Below are 25,588 nucleotides of genomic sequence, written 5' to 3'. Positions count from 1 at the left end.
AGGTGTGTGTTGACTGAAACTTATGATTTGGGATATGTAATTTGCTATTTCCGACTTTTCATAACCAGATTTCTTAGTCTTTGGTAGGTGTGTGGTGTCTGAAACCTATGATTTGGGATGTGTGGGTTGCTATTTTTTGACTTTTCTGAGTTGGATTTCTTAGCCGTTCGTAGGTGTGTGTTGACTGAAACCTATGATTTGGGATGGTTAATATGCTATTTTTGACTTTTCTGAGCTAGATTTCTTAGCCTTTCATAGGTGTTTGCTTTCAGAAAATTATGATTTGGGAGGTGACGTTTGCTTTTTGGACTTTTCAGAGCTAGGATTCTTAGTCTCTCATAGGCGTTTGTTGTCTGAAACTTCGAGTTTGGGATGAGTAGTTGGCTATTTCAGACTTTTCTGAGCTAAGGTTTCTTAGTATTTCGTAGGTGAATGTTGTCTGAAACTTATGATTTGGGATTTGTAAATTACTATTTCGGGCTTTTCTGAGTTGGATTTCTTAGTATTTCATAGGTGTGTGGTGTCTGAAACCTCTGATTTGGGATGAGTGGTTTTGTTTTTGGACTTTTCTGAGCTGGATTTCTGAGCCTTTCGTAGGTGTGTGTTGACTGAAACCTATGATTTGGGATGTGTAGTTTGCTATTTTTGACTTTTCTGAGCTAGGTTTCTTAGCCTTTCATAGGTATGTGTTGTCAGCAAATTATGATTTGGGATGTGTAGTTTGCTATTTCAGGCTTTTCTGAGCTAAGGTTTCCTAGTATTTCATAGGTGAATGCTGTCTGAAACCAATAGTTTGGGATGTGTAGTTTGCTATTTTCGACTTTTCTGAGCTAGGTTTCTTAGTCTTTCGTTGGTGTGTGTTGACTGAAACCTATGATTTGGGATACGTAGTTTGCTATTTTGACTTTTCTGAGCTGGATTTATTAGCTTTTCATAGGTGTGTGTTGACTGAAACCTATGATTGGAATGAGTAGTTTGCTATTTTTGTCTTTTCTGGGCTAGATTTCTTAGCCTTTCATAGGTATGTGTTGTCAGAAAATTAAGATTTGGGATGTGTAGTTTGCTATTTGGACTTTTCAGAGCTATGATTCATAGTCCATCATATGCGTTTGTTGTCTGAAACTTCTAGTTTGGGATGAGTAGTTTGCTATTTCAGGCTTTTCTGAGCTAAGGTTTCTTAGTCTTTCATAGGTGGATGTTGTCTGAAACCTATGATTTGGGATATGTAAATTACTATTTCGGGCTTTTCTAAGCTAGATTTCTTAGTCTTTCGTTGGTGTGTGTTGTCTGAAACCTATGATTTGGGATGGGTGGATTGCTACTTTTGACTTTTCTGAGCTGGATTTCTTATTCATTCATAGGTGTTTGTTGTCTGAAACCTATAGTTTGAGATGACTAGTTTGCTATTTTTGACTTTTCTGAGCTAGGTTTCTTAGCCGTTCATAGATGAGTGTTGTCTGAAACCTATGATTTGGGATATGTAAATTACTATTTCGGGCTTTTCTGAGTTGGATTTCTTAGTCTTTCATAGGTATGTGTTGTCTGAAACCTATGATTTGGGATGTTTGGGTTGCTATTTTTTTACTTTTCCGAGCTAGATTTCTTAGCCGTTCATAGGTGAGTGCTGTCTGAAACTTATGATTTGGGATGGTTAATTTGCTATTTCCGGCTTTTATTAGCTAGGTTTCATAGCCTTTCATAGGTGTGTGTTGTCAGAAAATTATGATTTGGGATGTATAGTTTGCTATTTGAACTTTTAAGAGCTAGGATTCTTAGTCCATCATAGGTGTTTGTTGTCTGAAACCTATATTTTGTGATGAGTAGTTTGCTATTTCAGGCTTTTCTGAGCTAGATTTCTTAGCCTGTCATTGGTGTGTGCTTTCAGAAACTTATGATTTGAGATATGTTAATTACTATTTCGGGCTTTTCTGAGTTGGACACTTCTAAATTTTTCCGTAGAAGATAGGAAAAGTTATACTATGATTGTGATTATTTTCCATGAAGATAAAAAGTTTCACTTTAATTCTAAATTTTCTTAAATTCAATTCCGACCTTTCTCATAGAGATGAAAAAAATTAAAGTTCTGTTCCAAATAGTTTCCCGGAAGAAGAAAAGTTCAACTTCGATTCTGAATTTTCTCAATGAAAGTGAAATAAGTTATTGATCAAATCTATTTTCCCAAAATAATATAAAAATTTCCACTTCAGTTCAGATTTTTTTTCTCAAAGAGATGAAGAAATTTAAACTTCTGTTCCAAATTTTTCATAGAAGATAGGAAAAGTTATACTTTGATCGTGAATATTCAAGTTCTATTCTGAATTTTACCAAAGAACACAATTCAATTCTAATTTCCCGAATAAAAAATTTAAAGTTCAATTCTAAATTTTTTGATGGAAGATAGAAAAAGTAATACCATACTTGTGAATATTTTCACGGAAGATAAAAAGTTCTAGTTCAATTTTAAATTTTCTCAACGAAGTGAAGAAGAATTCAAGTTCTCTTCTGAATTTTACCAAAGAACACAATTCAATTCTAATTTCACCAGAGAAAATAAAAATCTTCCACTTCAGTTCCTTATTTCACAAAGACATAAAGAAATGTAAAGTTCAATTCTAAATTTTTTGGTGGAAGATAGAAAAAGTAATACCATACTTGTGAATATTTTCATGGAAGATAAAAAGTTCTAGTTCAATTTAAAATTTTCTCAACGAAGTGAAGGAAAGTTCAAGTTCTCTTATGAATTTTCTCAAGGAAAAAGAAATTATTCATTGATCATTTCTATTTTTTCCAAATAATATAAAAATTTTCCACTTTAGTTCAGATCTGGCTCGAAGAGATGAAAAATTTAAAATACTGTTCCAAATTTTGCACTGAAGATAAAAAAGTTCAAGTTCTCTTCGGAATTTTACCAAAGAACACAATCAATCCTAATTTCTCCAGAGAAAATAAAAATCTTCCAGTTCAGTTCTTTATTTCAGAAAGACATAAAGAAATTTAAAGTTCAATTCTAAATTTTTCGGTGGAAGATAGAAAAAGTAATACCATACTTGTGAATATTTTCCCGGAAGATAAAAAGTTCTAGTTCCATTTAAAATTTTCTCAACGAAGTGAAGAAAAGTTCAAGTTCTCTTCTGAACTTTACCAAAGAACACACTTCAATTCTAATTTCTCCAGAGAAAACAAAAATCTTACACTTCAGTTCTTTATTTCACAAAGACATAAAGAAATTTAAAGTTCAATTCTAAATTTTTCGATGGAAGATAGAAAAAGTAATACCATACTTGTGATTATTTTCACGGAAGATAAAAAGTTCTAGTTCATTTTAAAATTTTCTCATCGAAGTTTTAAGGAAAGTTCAAGTTCTCTTCTGAACTTTACCAAAGAACACACTTCAATTCTAATTTCCCCAGAGAAAACAAAAATCTTCCACTTCAGTTCTTTATTTCACAAATACATAAAAAAATTTAAAGTTCAATTCTAAATTTTTCGGTGGGAGAGAAAAAGTAATACTATACTTGTGATTATTTTCACGGAAGATAAAAAGTTCTAGTTCAATTTTAAATTTTCTCAATGAAGTGAAGAAAAGTTCATGTTCTCTACTGAATTTCACCAAAGAACACAATTCAATTCTAATTTCTATGGAGAAAATAAAAATCTTCCACTTCAGTTCTTTATTTCACAAAAGACATAAGGAAATTTTAAGTTCAATTCTAAATTTTTCGATGGAAGATAGAAAAACTAATACCATACTTGTGAATATTTTCCCGGAAGATAAAAAGTTATAGTTCAATTTAAAATTTTCTCAACGAAGTGAAGAAAAGTTCAAGTTCTCTTCTGAACTTTACCAAAGAACACACTTCAATTCTAATTTCTCCAGAGAAAATAAAAATCTTCCACTTCAGTTTTAAGTTCCCCAAAGAAATAAAGAAATTTAAAGTTCTATTCTAAATTTTTAGATGGAAAATAGAAAAAGTAATACTATGACTGCGATTGTTTTCCATGAAGATCAAAAGTTTCACTTTATTTATAATTTTTCTTAAATTCAGTTCTGATTTTTCTCAAAGAGATGAAAAATTTAAAGTTCTGTTCCAAACTTTTCATAGAAGATAGAAAAAGTTATACATTGATTGTGAATATTCAACATGAAGATAAAGAACTCCACTTTAATTTCGAGTTTTCTCGAAGAAGTGCAAATTGTTCAAGTTCTCTTCTGAATTTTCGTAAAGAAGAAAAAAAAGTTAACTGAATTCTGAATTTTACCAATGAAAATGAAAAAACCTTCCACTTCAGTTCTTAATTTCTCAAAGACATAAAAAATTTAAAGTTCAGTTCTAAATTTTTCTATAGAAGATAGGAAAAGTTATACTATGATTGCGATTATTTTCCAGTGAAGATAAAAAGTTTTACTTTAATTCTAATATTCATAATTTCAATACCGATTTTTTGCAAAGAGATGAAAAATATAAAGTTCTGTTCCAAATTTTTCATAGAAGATAGAAAAAGTTATACATTGATTTGAATATTCGACATGAAAATAAGGTGCATCACTTTAATTCTGAGTTTTCTCGAAGAAGTGCAAAATGTTCAAGTTCTCTTATGAATTTTCTTAAAAAAGTGAAAAAAGTTAGCTCAATTCTGAATTTTACCAATGAAAATGCAAAAAGCTTCTACTTCAGTTCTTAATTCCTCAAAGACAGAAAAAATTCAAAGTTCTCTTCTAATTTTTCCAAGAAAATAAAAAGGCTCCACTTCAGCTCTGGGTTTTTTCTCAAAGAGATGAAAAATTTAAAGTTCTTTTCTAATTTTAAATTAAATTTCAGCTCCTTTGTCTTATGGATTTACCCATCAAATTCTTAAATTAGAAAATGAGTGACTCGTTCTATTATTAAAGACAATCGTTCAAACTCGTTCATCTAACCTTCAAAACAATAGGTTAGGTTAGGTATAAATAAATATTAATAAATAATTAGAAACATTTCTACATGTTTAAGTTAGGTTAGGTTAGGTTAACTTATCATGAGTGCTCATGATAAGTTAACCTAACCTTTTCCGGCGAGTATGGTTAGGTTAGGTTAGACTAGATTAAGTTAGGTTAGATTAGGATTGGTTAGCCTACGTACGCTTCACTTAGGTTAGCTTAGGTTAGGTGAGAGACATGCAAAAAGTTAGGTGTATGATTAGGTTAGGTTAGGCTAGATTAGGCTAGGTTAGGTTAGGTTAAGTTAGGTTAGGCTAGGTTAGCCTACGGACGCGCGCGTTAGTAGTCTAACCTAGCCTAACCTCACTTAACCTAACCTAACCTTTATCTTCATGGAAAATAATCACAATCATAGTATAACTTTTCCTATCTTCTACGGAAAAATTTAGAAGTGTCCAACTCAAAAAAAGCCCGAAATAGTAATTTACATATCTCAAATCATAATTTTCTGAAAGCACACACCAATGAAAGGCTAAGAAATCAAGCTCAGAAAAACCTAAAACAGTGAACTACTCATTCCAAACTATTGGTTTCAGACAGCAAACACCTGTGATTGACTAAGAATCTTAGATCTGAAAAGTCCAAATAAAAAACTACGTCTCACAAATCATAATTTTTTGGCAACATACACCTCTGAAAGGCTGTGAAACCTAGCTAATAAAAGCCTGAAATAGCAAATTAACCATCCCAAATCATAAGTTTCAGAAAGCACTCACCTATGAACGGCTAAGAAATCCAGCTCGGAAAAGTCAAAAAATAGCAACCCAAACATCCCAAATCATAGGTTTCAGACAACACATACCTATGAAAGACTAAGAAATCCAACTCAGAAAAGCCCGAAATAGTAATTTACATATCCCAAATCATAGGTTTCAGACAACACTCACCTATGAACGGCTAAGAAACCTAGCTCAGAAAAGTCAAAAATAGCAAACTAGTCATCTCAAACTATAGGTTTCAGACAACAAACACCTATGAATGAATAAGAAATCCAGCTCAGAAAAGTCAAAATTAGCAATCCACCCATCCCAAATCATAGGTTTCAGACAACACACACCAACGAAAGACTAAGAAATCTAGCTTAGAAAAGCCAGAAATAGTAATTTACATATCCCAAATCATAGGTTTCAGACAACATCCACCTATGAAAGACTAGGAAACCTTAGCTCAGAAAAGCCTGAAATAGCAAACTACGCATCCCAAAATAGAAGTTTCAGACAACAAACGCCTATGATGGACTATGAATCATAGCTCTGAAAAGTCCAAATAGCAAACTACACATCCCAAATCTTAATTTTCTGACAACACATACCTATGAAAGGCTAAGAAATCTAGCCCAGAAAAGACAAAAATAGCAAACTACTCATTCCAATCATAGGTTTCAGTCAACACACACCTATGAAAGGCTAATAAATCCAGCTCAGAAAAGTCAAAAATAGCAAACTACATATCCCAAATCATATGTTTCAGTCAACACACACCAACGAAAGACTAAGAAACCTAGCTCAGAAAAGTCAAAAATAGCAAACTACTCATCCCAAACTATTGGTTTCAGACAGCATTCACCTATGAAATACTAGGAAACCTTAGCTCAGAAAAGCCTGAAATAGCAAACTACACATCCCAAATCATAATTTGCTGACAACACATACCTATGAAAGGCTAAGAAACCTAGCTCAGAAAAGTCAAAAATAGCAAACTACACATCCCAAATCATAGGTTTCAGTCAACACACACCTACGAAAGGCTCATAAATCCAGCTCAGAAAAGTCCAAAAACAAAACCACTCATCCCAAATCATAGGTTTCAGACACCACACACCTATGAAATACTAATAAATCCAACTCAGAAAAGCCCTAAATATTAATTTACAAATCCCAAATCATAAGTTTCAGACAACATTCACCTACGAAATACTAAGAAACCTTAGCTCAGAAAAGTCTGAAATAGCCAACTACTCATCCCAAACTCGAAGTTTCAGACAACAAACGCCTATGAGTGACTAAGAATCCTAGCTTTGAAAAGTCCAAAAAAGCAAACGTCACCTCCCAAATCATAATTTTCTGAAAGCAAACACCTATGAAAGGCTAAGAAATCTAGCTCAGAAAAGTCAAAAATAGCATATTAACCATCCCAAATCATAGGTTTCAGTCAACACACACCTACGAAAGGCTAAGAAATCCAACTCAGAAAAGTCAAAAAATAGCAACCCACACATCCTAAATCATAGGTTTCAGACACCACACACCTACGAAAGACTAATAAATCTGGTTATGAAAAGTCGTAAATAGCAAATTAGATATCCCAAATCACAAGTTTCTGTCAACACACACCTATGAAAGGCTAAGAAACCTAGTTCATAAAAGCCTGAAATAGCATACTACTCATCCCAAACCATTACGCAATCAAGTTCTCGGAAATTCACTTCCCCCTCGATTACGCAATCAATTTCTCGGAAATTCACTTCCCCCTCGAGTCCTAGATCAATAACATTGTTCCCGTTAGAATTCAATGCGCATGTGCAACCCTCGTCCCGGAGCTATTACACATAGAAACATCAAATAAATCAACCTTGGAAAAAGAGGTCATTGACCCCATTACGCAATCTTTCTCCCTAGGGAGGCTATGCCCTTATTTGGTGTACTGATAGGAGATACGTTCTTTTGATAACCGAATTTTGTACTGTCACGAGCTCATGACCCCTCTCTACTGCCATTCAATTGGAAATGGGAGTGGCTTGTGGCCTTTTTAATAGTCGAAAGTGATCGGAAGGCAACTAACACCCCTTCCACGCCCACCCTTTCCCGAAACACATCCAGTCAAAATTTTGAGATAGCCATTTTGTTCAGCGTATTTTTTCCAGATAGAAATTATGTTTTTGAGGAGGACACTCCCCCACAGCCCTCAGGGCAAGGGTTGTCAGTTATGCCCTAGGGGAATATAAGGTTTCTATAGAAAACGATGTCGTAGAAATTTCAAAAAAGGATCATTCGATTGGAAATTCAAAGGGCTAGTGCCTTTTTTAATAGTCGAAAGTGACTGTGACGAAAGTGACTGTTTAATAGTGAAAGTGAAGTTATCGGAAGGCAACTAACCCCCCTCTCACGCCCACCTTTTCCCCAAACACACCCAATCAAAATTTTGAGATAGCCATTTTGTTCAACGTAGTTGAAATTTCTGGAAATTAGGTCTTTGAGGATGACAACCCCCCAACAGCTCTCAGGGCAAGGGTTGTAAGTTATGCCCTGGGGACATATAAGGTTTTTATAGAAATCGTTGTCGTAGAAACTTCAAAAAGGGCACTTTCGATTGGAAATTCAAAGGGCTAGTGCCCTTTTTAATAGTCGAAAGTGATTGGAGGGCAACTAACCCCCCTCCCACGCCCACCAATTCCCAAGACACTTCCAATAAAAATTTTGAGATATCCATTTTGTTCAATATAGTAGAAAGTTCTATAAATTATGCCTTTGAGCAGGACAATCCCACCACAGTCTTCAGGGCGAGGGTTATAAGTTATGTCCTGGGGCCATATAAGGTTTTTATTGAAATCTTTGTCGTAGAAACTTGAAAAAGGGCTCATTCGATTGGAAATTCAAAGAAATAGTGCCGTTTTCTGCGGGCAAAGTGATTTGAGGAAAGTGATTTGAGGGCAACTAACCCCCCTCTCACGCCCACCATTTATCCAAACACATCCAATCAAAATTTTGAGATAGCCGCTTTGTTCAACGTAGTTAAAAGTTTTAGAAATTAGGTCTTTGAAGACCCCCTCAGAACCCTCGGGGCAAGGGTTGTAAGTTATGACCTGGGGGCATATAAGGTTTATAAAAAGCGTTGTTATAGACCAAGCTTTCTATAAATGTTGAAGTTATACCACTGCTTAAGTAAAGAACGATGTTGGCACAATGTATTATTTATTTTTTGTTTTTTGTTTTCTTCCATACTAGAGAACTTCGTATCAAAGGAGTTGTCATAGAAACTTGGAAAAGGGCTCATTCGATTAGAAATTGGAACGGCTAGTGCTCTTTTTAATATTCGAAAGGGATTGGAAGGCAACTAACACCCCTTCCACGCCCACCATTTCCCCAAACACAACCAATCAAAATTTTGAGATTGCCATTTTGTTCAGCGTAGTTGATTTCCTACTAAGAATTATGTTTTTGAGGAGGGCAATCCCCCACAGCCCTCAGGGCAAGGGTTGTAAGTTATGCCCTGGGGGCATATAAGGTTTTTATAGAAAGCGTTGTTGTAGAAACTTCATAAAAGGTTCATTCGATTGGAAATTCAAAGGGCTAGTGCCTTTTTTAATAGTCGAAAGTGATTGGAGGGTAACTAAACCCCCTCTCACGCCCACCTTTTCCCCAAACACATTCAATCAAAATTGTGAGATAGCCATTTTGTTCAACGTAGTTGAACGTTCTGGTAATTAGGTCTTTGAGGGTGACAACCCCCCCCCCCCCATAATCCTCAGGGAAAGGGTTGTAAGTTTTGCCCTGGGGGCATATACGGTTTTTATAAAAAGTGTTGTCGTAGAGACTTCATAAAGGGCTCATTCGATTGGAAATTGATATGGCTAGTGCCCTTTTTAAAAGTCGAAAGTGATTGGAGGGCAACTAACATCCCTTCAAAGCCCACTATTTCCCCAAACACATCCAATCAAAATTTTGAGATAGCCATTTTGTTCAGCGTAGTTGATTTCCAAATGTAAATTATGTTTTTGAGGAGGACACTCCTCCAGAGCCCTCAGGGCAAGGGTTTTAAGTTATGTCCTGGGGGCATATAAGAACGATGTTGACACAATGTATTATTTACTATTTTTTTTTTCCTTTAGACCAAGGCACTTTGTATCGAAGAAGTTGTTGTAGAAACTTCGAAAAGGGCTATTTCAATTGGAAATTGGAGTGGCTTGTGCCCTTTCTAATAGTCAAAAGTGATTGGAAGGCAACTAAAATCCCTTCCACGCCCGCCATTTCCCCAAACTCATCCAATCAAAATTTTTAGATAGCCATTTTGTTCAGCGTAGTTGAAAGTTTTGGAAAATAGGTCTTTGAAGATGACAATCCCTCCCCCCCCCCCACATCCCTCAAGGCATATTTATACCCTGGGGGCATATAAGAACAATGTTGGCACAATGTATTACTTATTATTTTTTCCTTCAGACCAGTGCACTTCGTATCGAAGAAGTTGTCGTAAAAACTTCGAAAAGGGCTCATTCAATTAGAAATTGGAGTGGCTAGTCTCCTTTTTAATAGTCGAAAGTGATCAGAAAGCAACTAACAACCCCTTCCACGCCCACCATTTCTCGAAACACATCCAATCAAAATTTTGATATAGCCATTTTGTTCATCGTATTTTTTCCAGATAGAAATTATGATTTTGAGGAGGACACTCCCCCACAGCCCTCCGGGCAAGGGTTGTGAGTTATGCCCTGGGGGCATATAAGGTTTTTATTGAAAATGTTGTCGTAGAAACTTCAAAAAAGACTCATTCGATTGGAAATTCAAAATGCTAGTGCCTTTTTTAATAGTCGATAGTGATTGGACGGCAACTAACCCCCCTCTCACGCCCACCTTTTCCCCAAACACACCCAATCAAAATTTTGAGATAGCCATTTTGTTCAACGTAGTTGAAATTTCTGGAAATTAGGTCTTTAAGGATGACAACCCCCCAACAGCTCTCAGGGCAAGGGTTGTAACTTATGCCCTGGGGACATATAAGGTTTTTATAGATAGAGTTGCCATAGAAACTTCAAAAGGGCCCATTCGATTGGAAATTGAAATGGTTAGTGCCCTTTTTAATAGTCGAAAGTGATCAGAACGCAACTATAACCCCTTTCACGTCCACCATTTCCCGAAATACACCCAATCAAAATTTTTAGATAGCCATTTTGTTCAGCGTAGTTGATTTCCAGATAGAAATTATGTTTCTGAGGAGTACACTCCCCCACAAGACTCAGCGCAAGGGTTGTAAGTTTTACCCTGCGGGCAAATAAGGTTTTTATAGAAAACGTTGTCGTAGAAACTTCAAAAAGGCTCATTCAATTGGAAATTCAAAGGGCTAGTGTCCCCTTTTAATAGTCAAAAGTGATTTGAGGCCAACTAACCCCCCTTACATGCCCACCATTTCCCAAGACACATCCAATCAAAATTTTGGGATTGCCATTTTGTTCAATGTAGTTGAAAGTTCTGTAAACTATGCCTTTGAGCAGGACAATCCCCCCACAGTCTTCAGGGCAAGGTTTATAAGTTATGCCCTGGGGGCATATAAGGTTTTCATTGAAAGCTTTGTCGTAGAAACTTGAAAAAGGGCTCTTTCAATTGGAAATTCAAAAGGCTAGTGGCCTTTTTAATAGTTGAAAGTGATTTGAGGGCAACTAACTCCCCTTTCACGCCCACCATTTATCAAAACACATCCAATCAAAATTTCGAAATAGCCATTTTGTTAACGTAGTTAAAAGTCTTAGAAATTAGGTCTTTGAGGATGATAACCCCCTCAGAGCCCTCGGGGCAAGGGCTGTAAAGTATACCTTGGAGGCATACAAGGTTTATAGAAAGCGTTATTATAGACAACGCTTTCTATAAACGTTATAGCGCTGCCTAAGTAAAGAACGATGTTGGCACAATGTATTATTTATTTTTTTGTTTTTTCCCATACCAGGCACTTTGTATCAAGGAAGTCGTCGTAGAAACTTGGAAAAGGGTTCATTCGATTTGAAATTGGAACGGCTAGTGCTCTTTTAAATAGTCGAAAGTGATTGGAAGACAACTAACACCCCTTCCACGCCCATCATTTCCCCAAACACAACCAATCATAATTTTGAGATACCCATTTTGTTCAGCGTAGTTGATTTCGTAAAAGAAATTATGTTTTTGTGGAGGACGATGCCCCAAAGCCCTCAAGGCAAGAGTTGTAAGTTATGACCTGGGGGCATATAACGTTTTTATAGAACGATTTGTCGTAGAAATTTCATAAAAGGCTTATTCTCTGGGAAATTCAGAGGGCTAGTGTATTTCCTAATAGTCGACAGTGATTGGAGGGTAACTAAACCCCCTCTCAGGCCCCCCCTTTCCCCAACCACATCCAATCAAAATTATGAGATAGCCATTTTGTTCACGTAGTTGAAAGTTCTGGAATTTAGGTCTTTGAGGGTGACAACCCCTCCCCCCCCCACATCCCTCAGGGAAGGGGTTGTAAGTTACAGCACTGGGGCCATATAAGGTTTTTATAGAAAGTGTTGTCTTAGAAACTTCAAAAAGGGCTCATTCGATTGTAAATTGAAATGGTTAGTGCCCTTTTAATAGTCAAAAGTGATTGGAAGGCAACGAACACCCCGTCCACGCCCACTATTTCCCAAGACACATCCAATCAAGATTTTGAGATAGCCATTTTGTTATAGATTTTGAGATAGATTTTGAGATAGCCCCCCCCCCCCCCACAATCCTCAGGGAAAGGGCTGTAAGTTTTGCCCTGGGGGCATATAAGGTTTTTATAAAAAGCGTTGTCGTAGATGCTTCATAAAGAGCTCATTCGATTGGAAATTGATATGGCTAGTGCCCTTTTTAAAGTCGAAAGTGATTGGAAGGCAACTGACATCCCTTCCAAGCCCACCATTTCCCCAAACACATCCAATCAAAATTTTGAGATAGCCATTTTGTTTAATGTAGTTGAAAGTTCTGTAAACTAGGCTTTTGAGCAGGACAATCCCCCCACAGTCTTCAGGGCAAGGGTTATAAGTTATGCCCTGGGCGGCATATAAGGTCTTTATTGAAATCTTTGTCCTAGAAACTTGAAAAAGGGCTCGTTCGATTGGAAATTCAAAGGATTAGTGCCCTTTTTAATAGTAAAAAGTGATTTGAAGGCAACTAACCCCCCTCTCACGCCCACCATTTATCCAAAGACGTCCAATCAAAATTTTGAGATGGTCATTTTGTTTAACGTAGTTAAAAGTTTTAGAAATTAGGTCTTTGAGGATGATAACCCCCTCAGAGCCCTTGTGGCAAGGGTTGTAAGTTATGCCTTGGGGGTATATAAGGCTTATAGAAAGCATTGTTATAGACAACACTTTCTATCAACGTTAAAGTTATAGCGATGCCTAAGTAAAGAACGATGTTGGCACAATGTATTATTTTTTTTCTTCCATGCCAGGGAACTTCGTATCAAAGGAGTTGTCATGGAAACTTGGAAAAGGGCTCATTCGATTTGAAATTGGAACGGCTAGTGCTCTTTTTAATAGTCGAAAGTGATTGGAAGGCAACTAACACCCCTTCCACGCCCATCATTTCCCCAAATACAACCAATCATAATTTTGAGATAGCCATTTTGTTCAGCGTAACTTATTTCGTAAAAGAAATTATGTTTTTGAGGAGGACACTGCCCCACAGCCCTCAGGGCAAGGGTTGTAAGTTATGCCCTGGGGGCATATAAGGTTTTAATAGAAAGCGTTGTCGTAGAAACTTCAAAAAGCATTCATTCGATTGGAAATTCAAAGGGCTAGTGCCTTTTTTAATAGTCGAAAGTGATTGGAGGGTACTTAAACCCCTCTCACGCCCACCTTTCCCCCAAACACTTCCAATCAAATTTGTGAGATAGCCATTTTGTTCAACGTAGTTGAAAGTTCTGGAAATTTGGTCTTTGAGGGTGACAACCCCCCCCCCCACACACAACACTCAGGGAAAGGGTTTTAAGTGTTTCCCTGGGGGCATATAAGGTTTTTATAGAAAGCGTTGTCGTAGAAACTTCATAAAGGGCTCATTCGATTGGAAATTGATATGGCTAGTGCCCTTTTTATCAATCAAAATTTTGTGATAGCCATTCTGTTCAGCGTAGTTGATTTCCAGATAGAAATTATGTTTTGAGGAGGACACTCCCCCAGAGACCTCATGGCAAGGGTTGTAAACTTTGCCCTGGGGGCATATAAGGTTTTTATAGAAAGTCTTGTCGTAGAAACTTCAAAAAAGGCTCATTCGATGGGAAATTTAAAGGGCGAGTGCCTTTTTTAATAGTCAAAAGTGATTGGAGGGCGACTAACCCCCGTCTCACGCCCACCTTTTCCCCAAACACATCCAATCAAAATTTTGAGATAGCCATTTTGTTCAATGTAGTTGAAAGTTCTGGCCCTTAGGTCTGTGAGAATGACAACCCCCCCCCCCCCCCCACATCCCTCAGGGAAGGGGTTGTAAGTTACAGCACTGGGGGCATATAAGGTTTTTATAGAAAGCGTTGTCGTAGAAACTTCAAAAAGGGCTCATTCGATTGGAAATTCAAATGGTTAGTGCCCTTTTAATAGTCAAAAGTAATTGGAAGGCAACGAACACCCCGTCCACGCCTACTATTTCCCAATACACATCCAATCAAGATTTTGAGATAGCCATTTTGTTCAACGTAGTTGAAAGTTCTGGAAATTATACTTTTTAGCAGGACACTCCCCCTACAGTCTTCAGGGCAAGGATTATAAGTTATGCCCTAGGGGTATATAAGGTTTTTATTGAAATCTTTGTTGTAGAAACTGCAAAAAGGGTTGATTCAATTGGAAATTCAAAGGAGCACTGCCGTTTTTGATGGTTAAAAGGGATTTAAGGGCAACTAACCCCCCTCTCACGCCCATCATTTATCCAAACACATCTAATGAAAATTTTAAGATAACCATTTTGTTCAACGTAGTTAAATGTTTTAGAAATTAGGTATTTGAGGATGAAAGCCCCCTCAGAGCCCCCGGGGCAGCATTTTGTTCAACGTAGGTAAAAAGTCCGGAAATTATGTTTTTGAGAATTAAACTCCCCCCATAGCCCTCAGAACAAGGGTTTTAATTTATGCCATGGGGGCATATAAGGTTTTTTTTATAGAAAGCGTTGTCGTAGAAAATCCAAAAAGGAATCATTCGATTGGAAATTGAAAGGGCTAGTGCCCTTTTTAATAGTCAAAAGTGCTTTGAGGTCAAGTAACCCCCAAGTAACGCCCATGAATTCCCCAATCACATCCAATCAAAATTTTGAAATAACATTTTTTCTTCAACGTAGTTGAAAGGTCTGGAAATTATGTCTCTGAGGATGACAACCACCTCACAGCCCTCAGGGCAAGGGTGGTAAGTTATGTCCTGGGGCAAATAAAGTTTTTGTAGAAAGTTTTGTCGTAGAAACTTCAAAAATGGTTCATTCGATTGGAAATTGAAAGGGCTATTGCCCTTTTTAATAGTCGGAAGTGTTTGGAGGGAAACTAACCCCCCTCTTACGCCCACCATTTACCCAAACACATCCAATCAAAATTTTGAGATAGCAATTTTCTTAAACGTAGTTGAAAGTTCTGGAAATTAGGCCTTTGAGGATGATAACCGCCCCCCCAGCCCTCAGGGCAAGGGTTGTAAGTTATGCCCTTGGGGCATATAAGGCTTTTATTCAAAGCGTTGTCGTAGAAACTTCAAAAGGGCTCATTCGATTGGAAATTGAAAGGGCTAGTGCCTTTTTTAATAGTTGAAAGTTTTTAATAGTTGAATAGTCACGCCCACCATTTCCCCTAACACATCCTATCAAAATTTTGAGATAACCGTTTTGTTTAATATAGTTGAAAGTTCTGAAAATTAGTTCTGGAAACCCCTATGCCTTCCGAAGGCCAGAACATATTCTGCACTTTACTGCAAAAATACAAATGAATGTGCATTGTCTGTTTAATATACATATACTGATATTTAGTAATCAAAATGCTAATATTATTTGATTTATTAAAGTTACAAAAGTAAAAACATTTATATTTTTTTCACTGAAGTGCAAATTATATTCTGGCCTTGGGAAGGCATAGGGGTTTTGAGCCCTACTCATGTTAATTTCAGCTCGTTTTGAGTTTGACTCGGTTGCATTTCGTAATTTCTGTTCGTTTAGGTTTTCATTTATTTATCGACATTGATTTGTAATAGCTTTATGCCTGGTAGATTATTTTATTTTATTTTTGCTCATTTTTGGTTTAATGGAGTTCTTTACTTTTCTTTGAAAAACTTATCTTGTGGAAATTTTTTTTCATTAATGCTAGTAAATATCAATGCTTTATTAACAGTATAAAAAAAAAAATTTCTAACTTTAAATGAAAAGAGAACAATCACCCCTAATGCAAAATATATGAAAAAAATGAATATTCTGGATTGCAAAAAAGATGACAATAAAAAAAATTATCAAACAACAGCCAAAATCTTTTAGGGAAACCCCCTTAAAAGATATCCAAACAGCTGTAACTTCAAAGTTCCGAAGCTATAGTATTCCGCAAATTTGACTTCTTTGCGCTGAGCAGAGTATGATGTCGAAACCTAGGGTATTCTATGTTCAGGAGCATGCACGATGTATAGCATACACATAGTTTGATTAGATTAACTGACTACTTATGATTCTAAGTAAAATACACAAGAATTATAGTAGTTCTACTACCTTATTTTTAAATTCAAAGGCTTTCAAATTTTTAATTTCTTTGCTTGGGTGAATTTACAGAATAATAACTACATCTTAGCATAAAACATGTTGTGCAAAACTAAGGCTTTTCAATGCTAGAGGAAAAGAAAATTATGCATATACTGAATGCCCTTTCGTATTTGACGCATCCCATTCTTGAATAAGAAAAAAAAATTCATCCACAGTCCTACCCAGTTGAGGAGCTTATTCTACCACAGTCCAAATTAACTCCTTTTTTGGCATTGGACGTAAGCTATAGGTAAAAGTCAGGTAGTCGTTGCTGGGGTTACTACTAGGTTGTATCTGGTATAGAAGAACATTCAGGGTGACTTATTTTCAAAGCAGTTTCTTATCCCCAAATAGCAGTATATAACAAAATAGCGGTTTGGATGCTAGCAGATGAGACTCTTGGTTGATTCCAGAAAGTCTAGTGCAGAGCTCTGAATCGGCCTGATTTGCTTTAGATACCTCATTCTCAAATTTTTTGTTAAGAGGGCATGAGTTTTATTCTAGTCTCCATGCAGCCATTCAAAGATTTCTACAACTTCATAAGAAGAGGCCAAGAGAGGATTGATGGATATGCTTTATAAAATGAGATTTTGAAAAATCCCATGTCAGACAAAGGAAAAAACTCCTAATTTATAGCCCGAGTCAGAATGTTTGATTGCTCATATACATGGATGACTACATTTTTAAATTTTTTAGGTAAACTCATTTTTGTTTTTGCAACCCTGAGAACAAAAAAAGTCTTGTTCTTAGTATTTTATTTTAACAAATTTGTTTGCATTTTATTAGTGCTGCGTTATTACAAATATAAGTTGTACATGAACCTTTTGTATTCCTTTGTAGCCTCTAAAGTTCTCTGAGGAAAATAGGAAAAAACTGACCACCATAGACTTGGGGCATTTTTTTTGGGACTACTGTTTGATAACACACGACCATTTACTTGTCTTTATATTTAATCTATAGATCTGTTTGACTTATGCTCATATTTCGCTAAAGTATACGTATACGTATACGTATTGTATGTTTTTGTATTGACAGCTAAAATACTGTCGATGTATATTCTTATAGATCATGACCTGGTGATAAGTAACAGTTAAAAATCTTAAGACGATGGTCAAGTAACTTAAAACAAAGAAAATTAAAAAAAGAACAAACAGAAATCAGAAACTTACCCAGTCGTCCAAAAAGCTCAACACCAAGTGCGGCAAAAATGAAAAATAAGAGGTAGAACAGAAGGCCTAAATTGCCAACTTGGGGCAAAGCTTGAAACACTGTATCCAACAGTGATCGGATACCACTAGCCATCTTCAAGAGTTTCAAAACTACAAAATAAAATTGCATTTAGTCCAAATAAAAAAGTGAAGCGGAGGGGGAGAATCAAAGAGGTTGTAGTAAAATAGTGATGCAGCAATTTGCAAGGTGTCGAGTTGTTTGACACATATTCAACAGGAGGGCGAAATTCTACTAAGTGCCTCATTTTCTTTTCGCTGGATTATGGTATGATGTGTTTTGACGAGAAATATTTGATTCAAGTGTTTTCATATAAGATAAATAAATTGTCTCTACGATAAGAATTATTTTCCAGTGTAATATTTGTGAAACCAAAAGTAGTATCTTCAGAGCTAAATAAGGTATCACAAATTCTGGGCAAGAACAAAATCGATCCTTACTGCATGCTAGGTCTTGGGATACTAAGGCTATAGGAATTTAATTTTAACAAGGAAAACATATGTTAAATACGCTGTTTGAATTTCAGTAGCTACGTAGCATTATGAAAAAGAAGACGCAGAATCTCAGTTTTTGGCTTGCTTGCCAGATAGAACTGTTTTCGTCTTTGTTAGAGTCCAAGACCTGTCAAAATAAATAGTTTACCAATGAGATCGAAATAGTTAATCCCAATAATAATGTTTGTGATAGAAGGAAGGATATTAGCATAAACTAGCTTTAATTCGATAATTTCGAACAGTAAGTAAACTACACAATAATTTCGTGGTAGTACCTGGTAAAAATGGAACAATAGCTAGAGTAAGGGAAGGCAAGACTTTCCAGCTTAGGATGACCTTTCTAGACAGGCCAGACCCAGCCTTTTTCTGACATCCGTCCTAACACATGTAGCTTATCTGAGTTAAGCCTGTCGGAGGACAGCTATAGTGTGATATGGATGTTCAAAATCAAAGAAATCTATTTCTTAAATGCTCAGTCATTCCTTCACCAGTTAGCCAGTGTGAGTGCTTAACAAACAATCATTCAAGGTTTGGAAATAGAATCCCGCAAACAAGGGTCGCTTGGTATAGTCATGAACCTTCCAAAATATCCAAATTGCAAAGTTTTTGCCAATATTCTGTTTTTATTCCCGGATAATTCGTCTTTTTTTGCGGTTTTTAAATTCACCCCTTCTCTGCCTAATTTTTTTTTTACTAAAGGAATAAGCCAGCTTCAGATTTTATAACATGAACCAGATATTTATGGCTCAGTATATAATTTATTTCATAGCTTCTCCGATCTTGGTTGGTTTTCTGCCTCAGCGTTTTCTATAGTCAGATAATGAACTACTTGTGACATTTTGCACTTTATTTTGCGTCCTTGGTCAATATCGGAAAAGTTGCATGACCCTCCAGACATGGGCCAGGCCCAGAGACGGTTTTAGGGAGGCAGAGGGGGCACTTATCCAGGGCGCTAAAATTCTAGGGGCACATTATTTCAAATAAATAATCTAACGGTTACAATTATTGTAATTTTTTAAATTTTAGCCGGGATTCTTTTTCAATTCCTGTCAAATTGTTTTTTTAGGGTTTTCAGAACAAACAAACAAAATTAAAGTTTTACCTCTAGCAATCCGCATTACTCTCATAACTCTAATGATTGTCGGATTAATGGGAATTATATCTGATTCCATCTCTTCTAGCACAATGCCTGCAAGGGACAGAAACACTATGATAATATCCAGCTGATTCCAACGGTCTACACAATATCGGTTCACTCCAAGTGCCACAGCCTGGAAAAGAGTGATATTTTAGTCTACAGGATTCTACCTAAAAAATTTTGTTGCTATTCATCAATCCTTTGAAATGAGCCTTAAAACGAATTTTGACATTTCTGATATATACAGCTTCACTATTTGGGAACTAGCAGATAATAGTGACTTTTTAAGCTAAACAAGGCGTTGCGACACATATAAATTAAAAACATGCCCTACCACTGCTACTGCTATTACTAGCCAGGGTTGCCAACTGGACATATTTTATGTCCAAAGGATATATTCCTATGTGCCGGGACACAATGAGGAAATAGGGCAAAAAAGGGACATTTTTTAGAAATTTGGGACGTAACACGGACATATTTTGCAAATATATGATAAAAAATAGAATCTTTCTCTGGTTAATACATATTTTTGTAAAAAAAAAATTGTCATTTATCACCAAAGTAGTGTTAAAACTACTTATCTAGCACTTAATTTCCTTAACTACTTACTTTCTATTGATTTTTACGTTTTTACAGTATTTTTACACCCTTTTTTCCTGAAATTCGTCTGGTCAAAATTTTTAGACAGCCATTTTGCTCAGTGTAGTTGAAAGGTACAATAGATATGTCTTTGGAGATGACTAGATCCCTCATAACCACAAGAGGAAGGGCTGCAAATTATGAAATTTGCCCACTGTTTACATATAGCATTTGTTATAGGGATGTATACCCGCATTTTCCAAGGGGGGGGAGGATATCTTGTGGGGATAGATATCTCCGGGGAGAATTTCCAATTGGGATGGGAAATTTCTGGGGGTGAACTTTTCAGGGGAAATTTTACATGGGGATAATTTGCCAGAATTCATATACAAAATTTGTGTTACTTGTCTTACTTTCTCGTTATTGATCCCATTGTACATGTGGAAACATTTTGAGGGAATTTTCAGGGGGAAGTTTTCAGCGGAGTTGGAATTCCTGGGGATCCTTACGGGGAGGATTTGCCATGGGAGAATTTTTTCATGGGGAAATATCACCAGGAGAAATTTTCCATGGGAAATTTCTGAGGGAGAATTTTTCCAGGGTGCGGGGGGGGGGGTGTAGTTTACACACATTCTGACCCTTAAAAAGGATCAGAAACAAAATGGAAACAAGTCTTTCTTCAAATAAAAGTATGCTAAAGAGTATTTTTCAGATAGAATCGTAAGCAAAAAAAAATTCTTGAAAGAATTTGCTGCAGGGGTGGAATTGTCTGGGAGTAATGTCCTGGCGGATGATTTTTATATGGGAAGAACTTTATATACAGGAATTGTTCATGGGGGAATTTTCCACAAAGGGGGTGGACTTCCTAGGATTATCTAGAAAACGATCAGAAATAAATAAAAAAAAGAAGTTTTTTCTACCAAAAGTAAAAAGTGACATTAAAACTTAAAACGAACTGAAATTATTCCGTATATGACAGGGTTTACTCCCTCCTCAATATCCCCCTCTCTATGCTAATGTTTGACGTTTTGTCTAATTTTTTTAAGAGCGATTCTTGAAACACAAGGGCTGTCAAAACCTTTTTAAAAAGTTCCTTAAAAAAATTAGCATGAAGAGAGGGGTATTGAGGAAGGGATAGCTCCCCTAATATACGGAACAATTTTTGTTCGTTTTAAGTTTTAATATTGCTCCTTATTTTAAGTAAAAAAACTTGTTTTTTTTTATTTAATGAATGAAAAAGTGATAAGGATAAAATTTAATTTTTACTTCTGACCATGGCACATTGGGTTTTTGCACGTGTAGAATGGGTTTTTGTTGAAACTTTGAAAGCGACTCGATTGAAAATTGACAGTTCTAATGTCCTTTCTAAGAATCATAAGTGATTGGAAGACGAACAGCCACCTCCCCCCTCACCCTTCATTTCCTCAAACATATTCAATCAAAATTTTGAGATTGACATTTTGTTCAGCATATTTGAAAGGTCCATTAATTATGTTTTTGTGGATGATACCACCCCTAAAGCTTTCAGGGCAAGGGCTACGAGTTATACTAGTTCCCCATTATTAACATTTAAGATTTTTATGGAAGGGTTGGTTTTATAAACTTTGGAGGGGACTCACAGGATTGAGAATCAGAAGTACTAGTGCCATTTTTAATTTTCAAAAGTGGTCAGAAACAAACCAGCCACCCTCTTCCACCCACGTTTTCTTTTCCCTAGATATTTCCAACAAAAACTTTGAGATAGTCATTTTGATGACAATGGTCCCAAGAACATATAACAATGCCCTCAGCATTGACACAACCCCCTAAGAGCCCTAGGATAAGGTTTTTAATTTATGCCCTGGGGCCATACAAGGTCTTATGGAATGGATAGTTGTATAAACTTCAGATGGGGCTCATTTGATCAAATTTTAGTGCCATTTATAAAAGTCAAAAGTGATTTGAGAACAACCCCCCCCCCACCACGCCTATCATTTCCGAAAATCAGCATCCAATGAAAATTTGTAGACATCTATTTTCCTCAGCATTGTTGAAAGGTCCAGTAATTATGCCTTTGGGGATTTCACCCCCCTAGCCCTCTTGGTAGGGACTGTGGGCTAGGTAATTCTTTAATTGTTTACAAATAGTATGCCTTGGGACAGAGCTACTAGTGCCCTTTTTCTTTTTAAGTCATAAGTGGTAAGAGGGAAACTACCCCCCACCCTGTCCTCCTTTCCCTAAAAGCATCCGAAAGAAATTTTGAGATAGTCATTTTGTTAAAAAATAGTTCAAGGAACATATAACAACGCCACCAGGGTTTAGAAAACTCCCCAGAGCCCTGGAAAAGGGTTGTAAGTTATGCCCCGAGGGCATGTAAAGTTTTTAAGCAATGGGTGGTCAATAAACTTCAGATGGGGCTCATTTGATTTGAAAATTCTATTTCCTTTTTAAGATCCATGATATGAGGACAACTACCCCCCCCCCCCTGTCCGACACCCTCCTGTGAGACACCCATTTTGTTCGAAATAGTCCAAAGAACATATAACAATCCAGAGATAAATTCAGCAGATATAAATTCCTATAATGATTAAAACTCAAATCAATCGATAAAATAAAAGTTCAAAATAGGGATAAAATCCTTTTTAAAAGACAGTGTACAGAAATTCACAAAAAAAACAGATATTTCGTTCACATATACACTGACCGTCATCAGTAGTAAAACTGATGACAGTAGTCTACCTCAAATCAATCATAAATTATAGGCCACGCAATAGCACTGCTGAAGTGAAGAGTGATCTGGGCACAGTATATTATTATATTTGTTTTTACCGAGGCACTTCACAAAGATGGGGTTGTCATAGAAACTTTGAAATGAGCTCATTCGACAAAAAATTGGAAGTTCTAGTGCTCTTTTCAAAAGTAAAAGCGATTGCAGGGCAACTCAGCTTACCTAGCGCTCTGCAACATTGCTTGACTCTTGGATTGTACCTTATAACATGCGCAAGAATTACTCTGATTGGCAAAAAGCTACCAAAAGTAGTGAAAATACTGACTCTCATGCCGATCATACCTATCAAGAGGAATTCTTGTAGGAAGATGAGCCTTCAGCTCCCACAAGTAGTTTTTACTGTTTACATGTTTTTATGACTTTTGTGCTTTCACACTAGTTCATTCTGTATGGATGTACTAAATTAATCTTTTTTGCTTTCATTATATTCGATGTTAACTGACCACTTTGAAAGAGGTTTACAAGTTTTAAAAAGAACTAGTTTCTGAGATTTCAAGATGGACATAATTATGGACATATTATAGACAAAATATGGAAATAATTTGGCTGAAAAGGGCACATTTTTGGGTGCTCAAGGGACATATTCATTGACCAAAAAGTTGGCAACCCTGTTACTAGCTCAGTAAAGCATCGAGCTATCTGAGGCCATTAAGTACCTATTGACGGTATTGCCGAGTTTATCATAGGCCTACATAAGAACATATGTGTTTTCAATATTGAATAATATATAAATGCTAGTATTTGACAAAATAAGTTAGTTAAAGTAAGTAAAATGAAGAAAAATTAACGTGGGATAAGCCATGAATTACGAACTAGAATCGAGGTATTCCTTTTTGGTTTTACTATGCTCGACATTTTTCAAAAATTTTGTCTTTCAATTTCATCCTCAAGAGCCTTAGAGGAGAGCATAAAAAGAGTATTAATTGTTAAAAAACAACCAAGCACCATTTTTAACAAAACTTTGTTGAAATCACCCAAGAAAGAATGTTTTAAAGGGATTAAAAAATTCAATGAAAGTAGAGTCGCTGCAAAGCAAAAGTTAGAGGTGCCACTTCGATGTCGTAATTTTAATTTTTCTGTCAAATTTTGGCAATATCTGTGAGTCGAATTGCTTATAAAATTGAAGCTAGTTGTACCTCTGTTCAGTGATGCCAAACGTGGTACGATTGTACCATTTTGGTACATTTCACCTCTACTGGTATAATTTAGTAAAATCCCACAAAATATGATACATATATATATATATATATATATATATATATATATATATATATATATATATATATATATATATATATATATATATATATATATATATATATATATATATATATATATATATATATATATATATATATATATATATATATATATATATATATATATATATATATATATATATATATATATATATATATATATATATATATATATATATATATGGGAGAGTCGGGAGAGTCAGGAACCCTGGGACAAGTTCAACTTAAAGCTCAATATGTCCTAAATTTACAGTCCGATTTTCTTGCATCAAACATCAAACTGTGGCAAAATCATTTGGCATTTACTGGGATTTTTCTCAAATTTTTATTGCTCGCTGTAAAATTAGCAAGACTTATTTTTCAGAGGGTCCTGTTTTGTCCCAGAGTAGCACTTGTGCGGGTACTATGGGTCAGGGTGGTGGGTACTTTGGAACACCATGATAAATAAATTAAAACTTCGTATATTTTGTGGTATAAAACTGTAAAAATACAAAAAACTTATTTAAAAAATTAATTCAACAGAGTATTTGGTCAGGTCTGCATCAAAGCAGATCATTTCGGCAATGCGTTTAGTACCGCCCGAGACTAATGGAACTGGCAATTTCATCACTACTTCTGAGCTATCGACAAATACTTCATCGCGCTCTTTCGGAAACGTAAACCTCCAGGCTGGAATGTTTCGTTTCAAAAAAATGACAGTGGCCTGAAGAACTTCACCAGTGTAGAATTTTGTTCCCTTTTTTGCCTTGTACTTGACTAGAACAAAGTCACCGGAACAGATACTGGGAGTCCCAGACTCCTCTTCCACCAATCGAAAATCTTCAGAGCAGAACAAGTCGTCAGAATCGTCGTCATACTCAAAATCCCCTGGTCCTGCTTCATCTCCGCTTTCGTCACTGAACGTCAGCAATCTCTTGGTAGTTTTCTGAATCTTCAGCTTTTTGGCAGGAGCCGCTTTCTTGCTTTTCTTGAGATCCTTCTTCTCTTTTTTTGCCGTCCTGTCATTTTCTGCAGCTTTGATCGAGTCTTTCACCAGTGTAGAAGTCAATATCTTTGATGTTCCAGGCTTACTGCCTGTCTTTCTGTTTGTAGCTTCCCTTCTTGGCAGGGGTATAATATCTTCTGGCACAACAAACGAGGATGAATGGGTCGTAGTACTGGGACTCTGGCTCAACCGAAGCTCCTGCGGATCTGGTAAATTTTCGTCAACAGTGGTAGACTGATTTCCTGGCTCAGTAGTATCTTCTCGTCGCAAAGTAGGAAGAAAGTCAGACTCTTGCCATACTCTAGTATTCAGTGGGGAAATTCCAGGCTTTGAGATTCCACTAGTGATATTACTCTGAGAGAACTCCTTGGGAAAAACAACCGCCAGTCATTCACCGATGTCATTTTCCGTTACTGCTCGACCAGGGTGAAGTCTCAACCAGTTCTACATTGCCTGTGACCAGTAAGTCTTTAAAGGTCCATAAACCGAAACTTCGAGAGGTCGCAACCTGGATGATGTGTGCGGCGGGAACGTAAGTAAATGTATTCCTATTTCTTTGGCCAAAAAAATGGCATCATAACTGGTGTGACTTTCATGATTGTCTATCATAATCAAGACAGGATTCTCAGGAGATGGGTGGATATGCGATACAAAGTGCTCCAAATACAGCAAAAACAGATCCTTTGTCATGCAAGCATTTCCAGGCTTGCCACTTGCTATTCCAGC

General features: G+C 36.3%; 1 protein-coding gene across 1 annotated transcript in view; it reads right to left on the bottom strand.

The window, feature by feature from the left end:
- Nucleotides 1-25,588, bottom strand: part of LOC148942136 (voltage-dependent T-type calcium channel subunit alpha-1H-like) — a 386,818-nt gene that overhangs the window by 16,039 nt on the left and 345,191 nt on the right. Inside the window, exons 24-25 of the mRNA XM_089103241.1 lie at nt 19,237-19,405; nt 17,583-17,732 (exon numbers count right to left, since the gene is read on the bottom strand). Of these exons, the coding sequence (XP_088959367.1) occupies nt 17,583-17,732; nt 19,237-19,405 (319 nt within the window). The remainder of the gene's footprint in view (nt 1-17,582; nt 17,733-19,236; nt 19,406-25,588) is intronic.

Source organism: Artemia sp. Qi Xiang Cuo, chromosome 17 (assembly GCF_049724085.1).
Source record: "Artemia sp. Qi Xiang Cuo chromosome 17, ASM4972408v1, whole genome shotgun sequence".
Taxonomy (NCBI): Eukaryota; Metazoa; Arthropoda; class Branchiopoda; order Anostraca; family Artemiidae; genus Artemia; species Artemia sp. Qi Xiang Cuo.
Note: the sequence above shows the minus strand (reverse complement) of the source record. Positions and strands in the feature narration are given on the sequence as shown.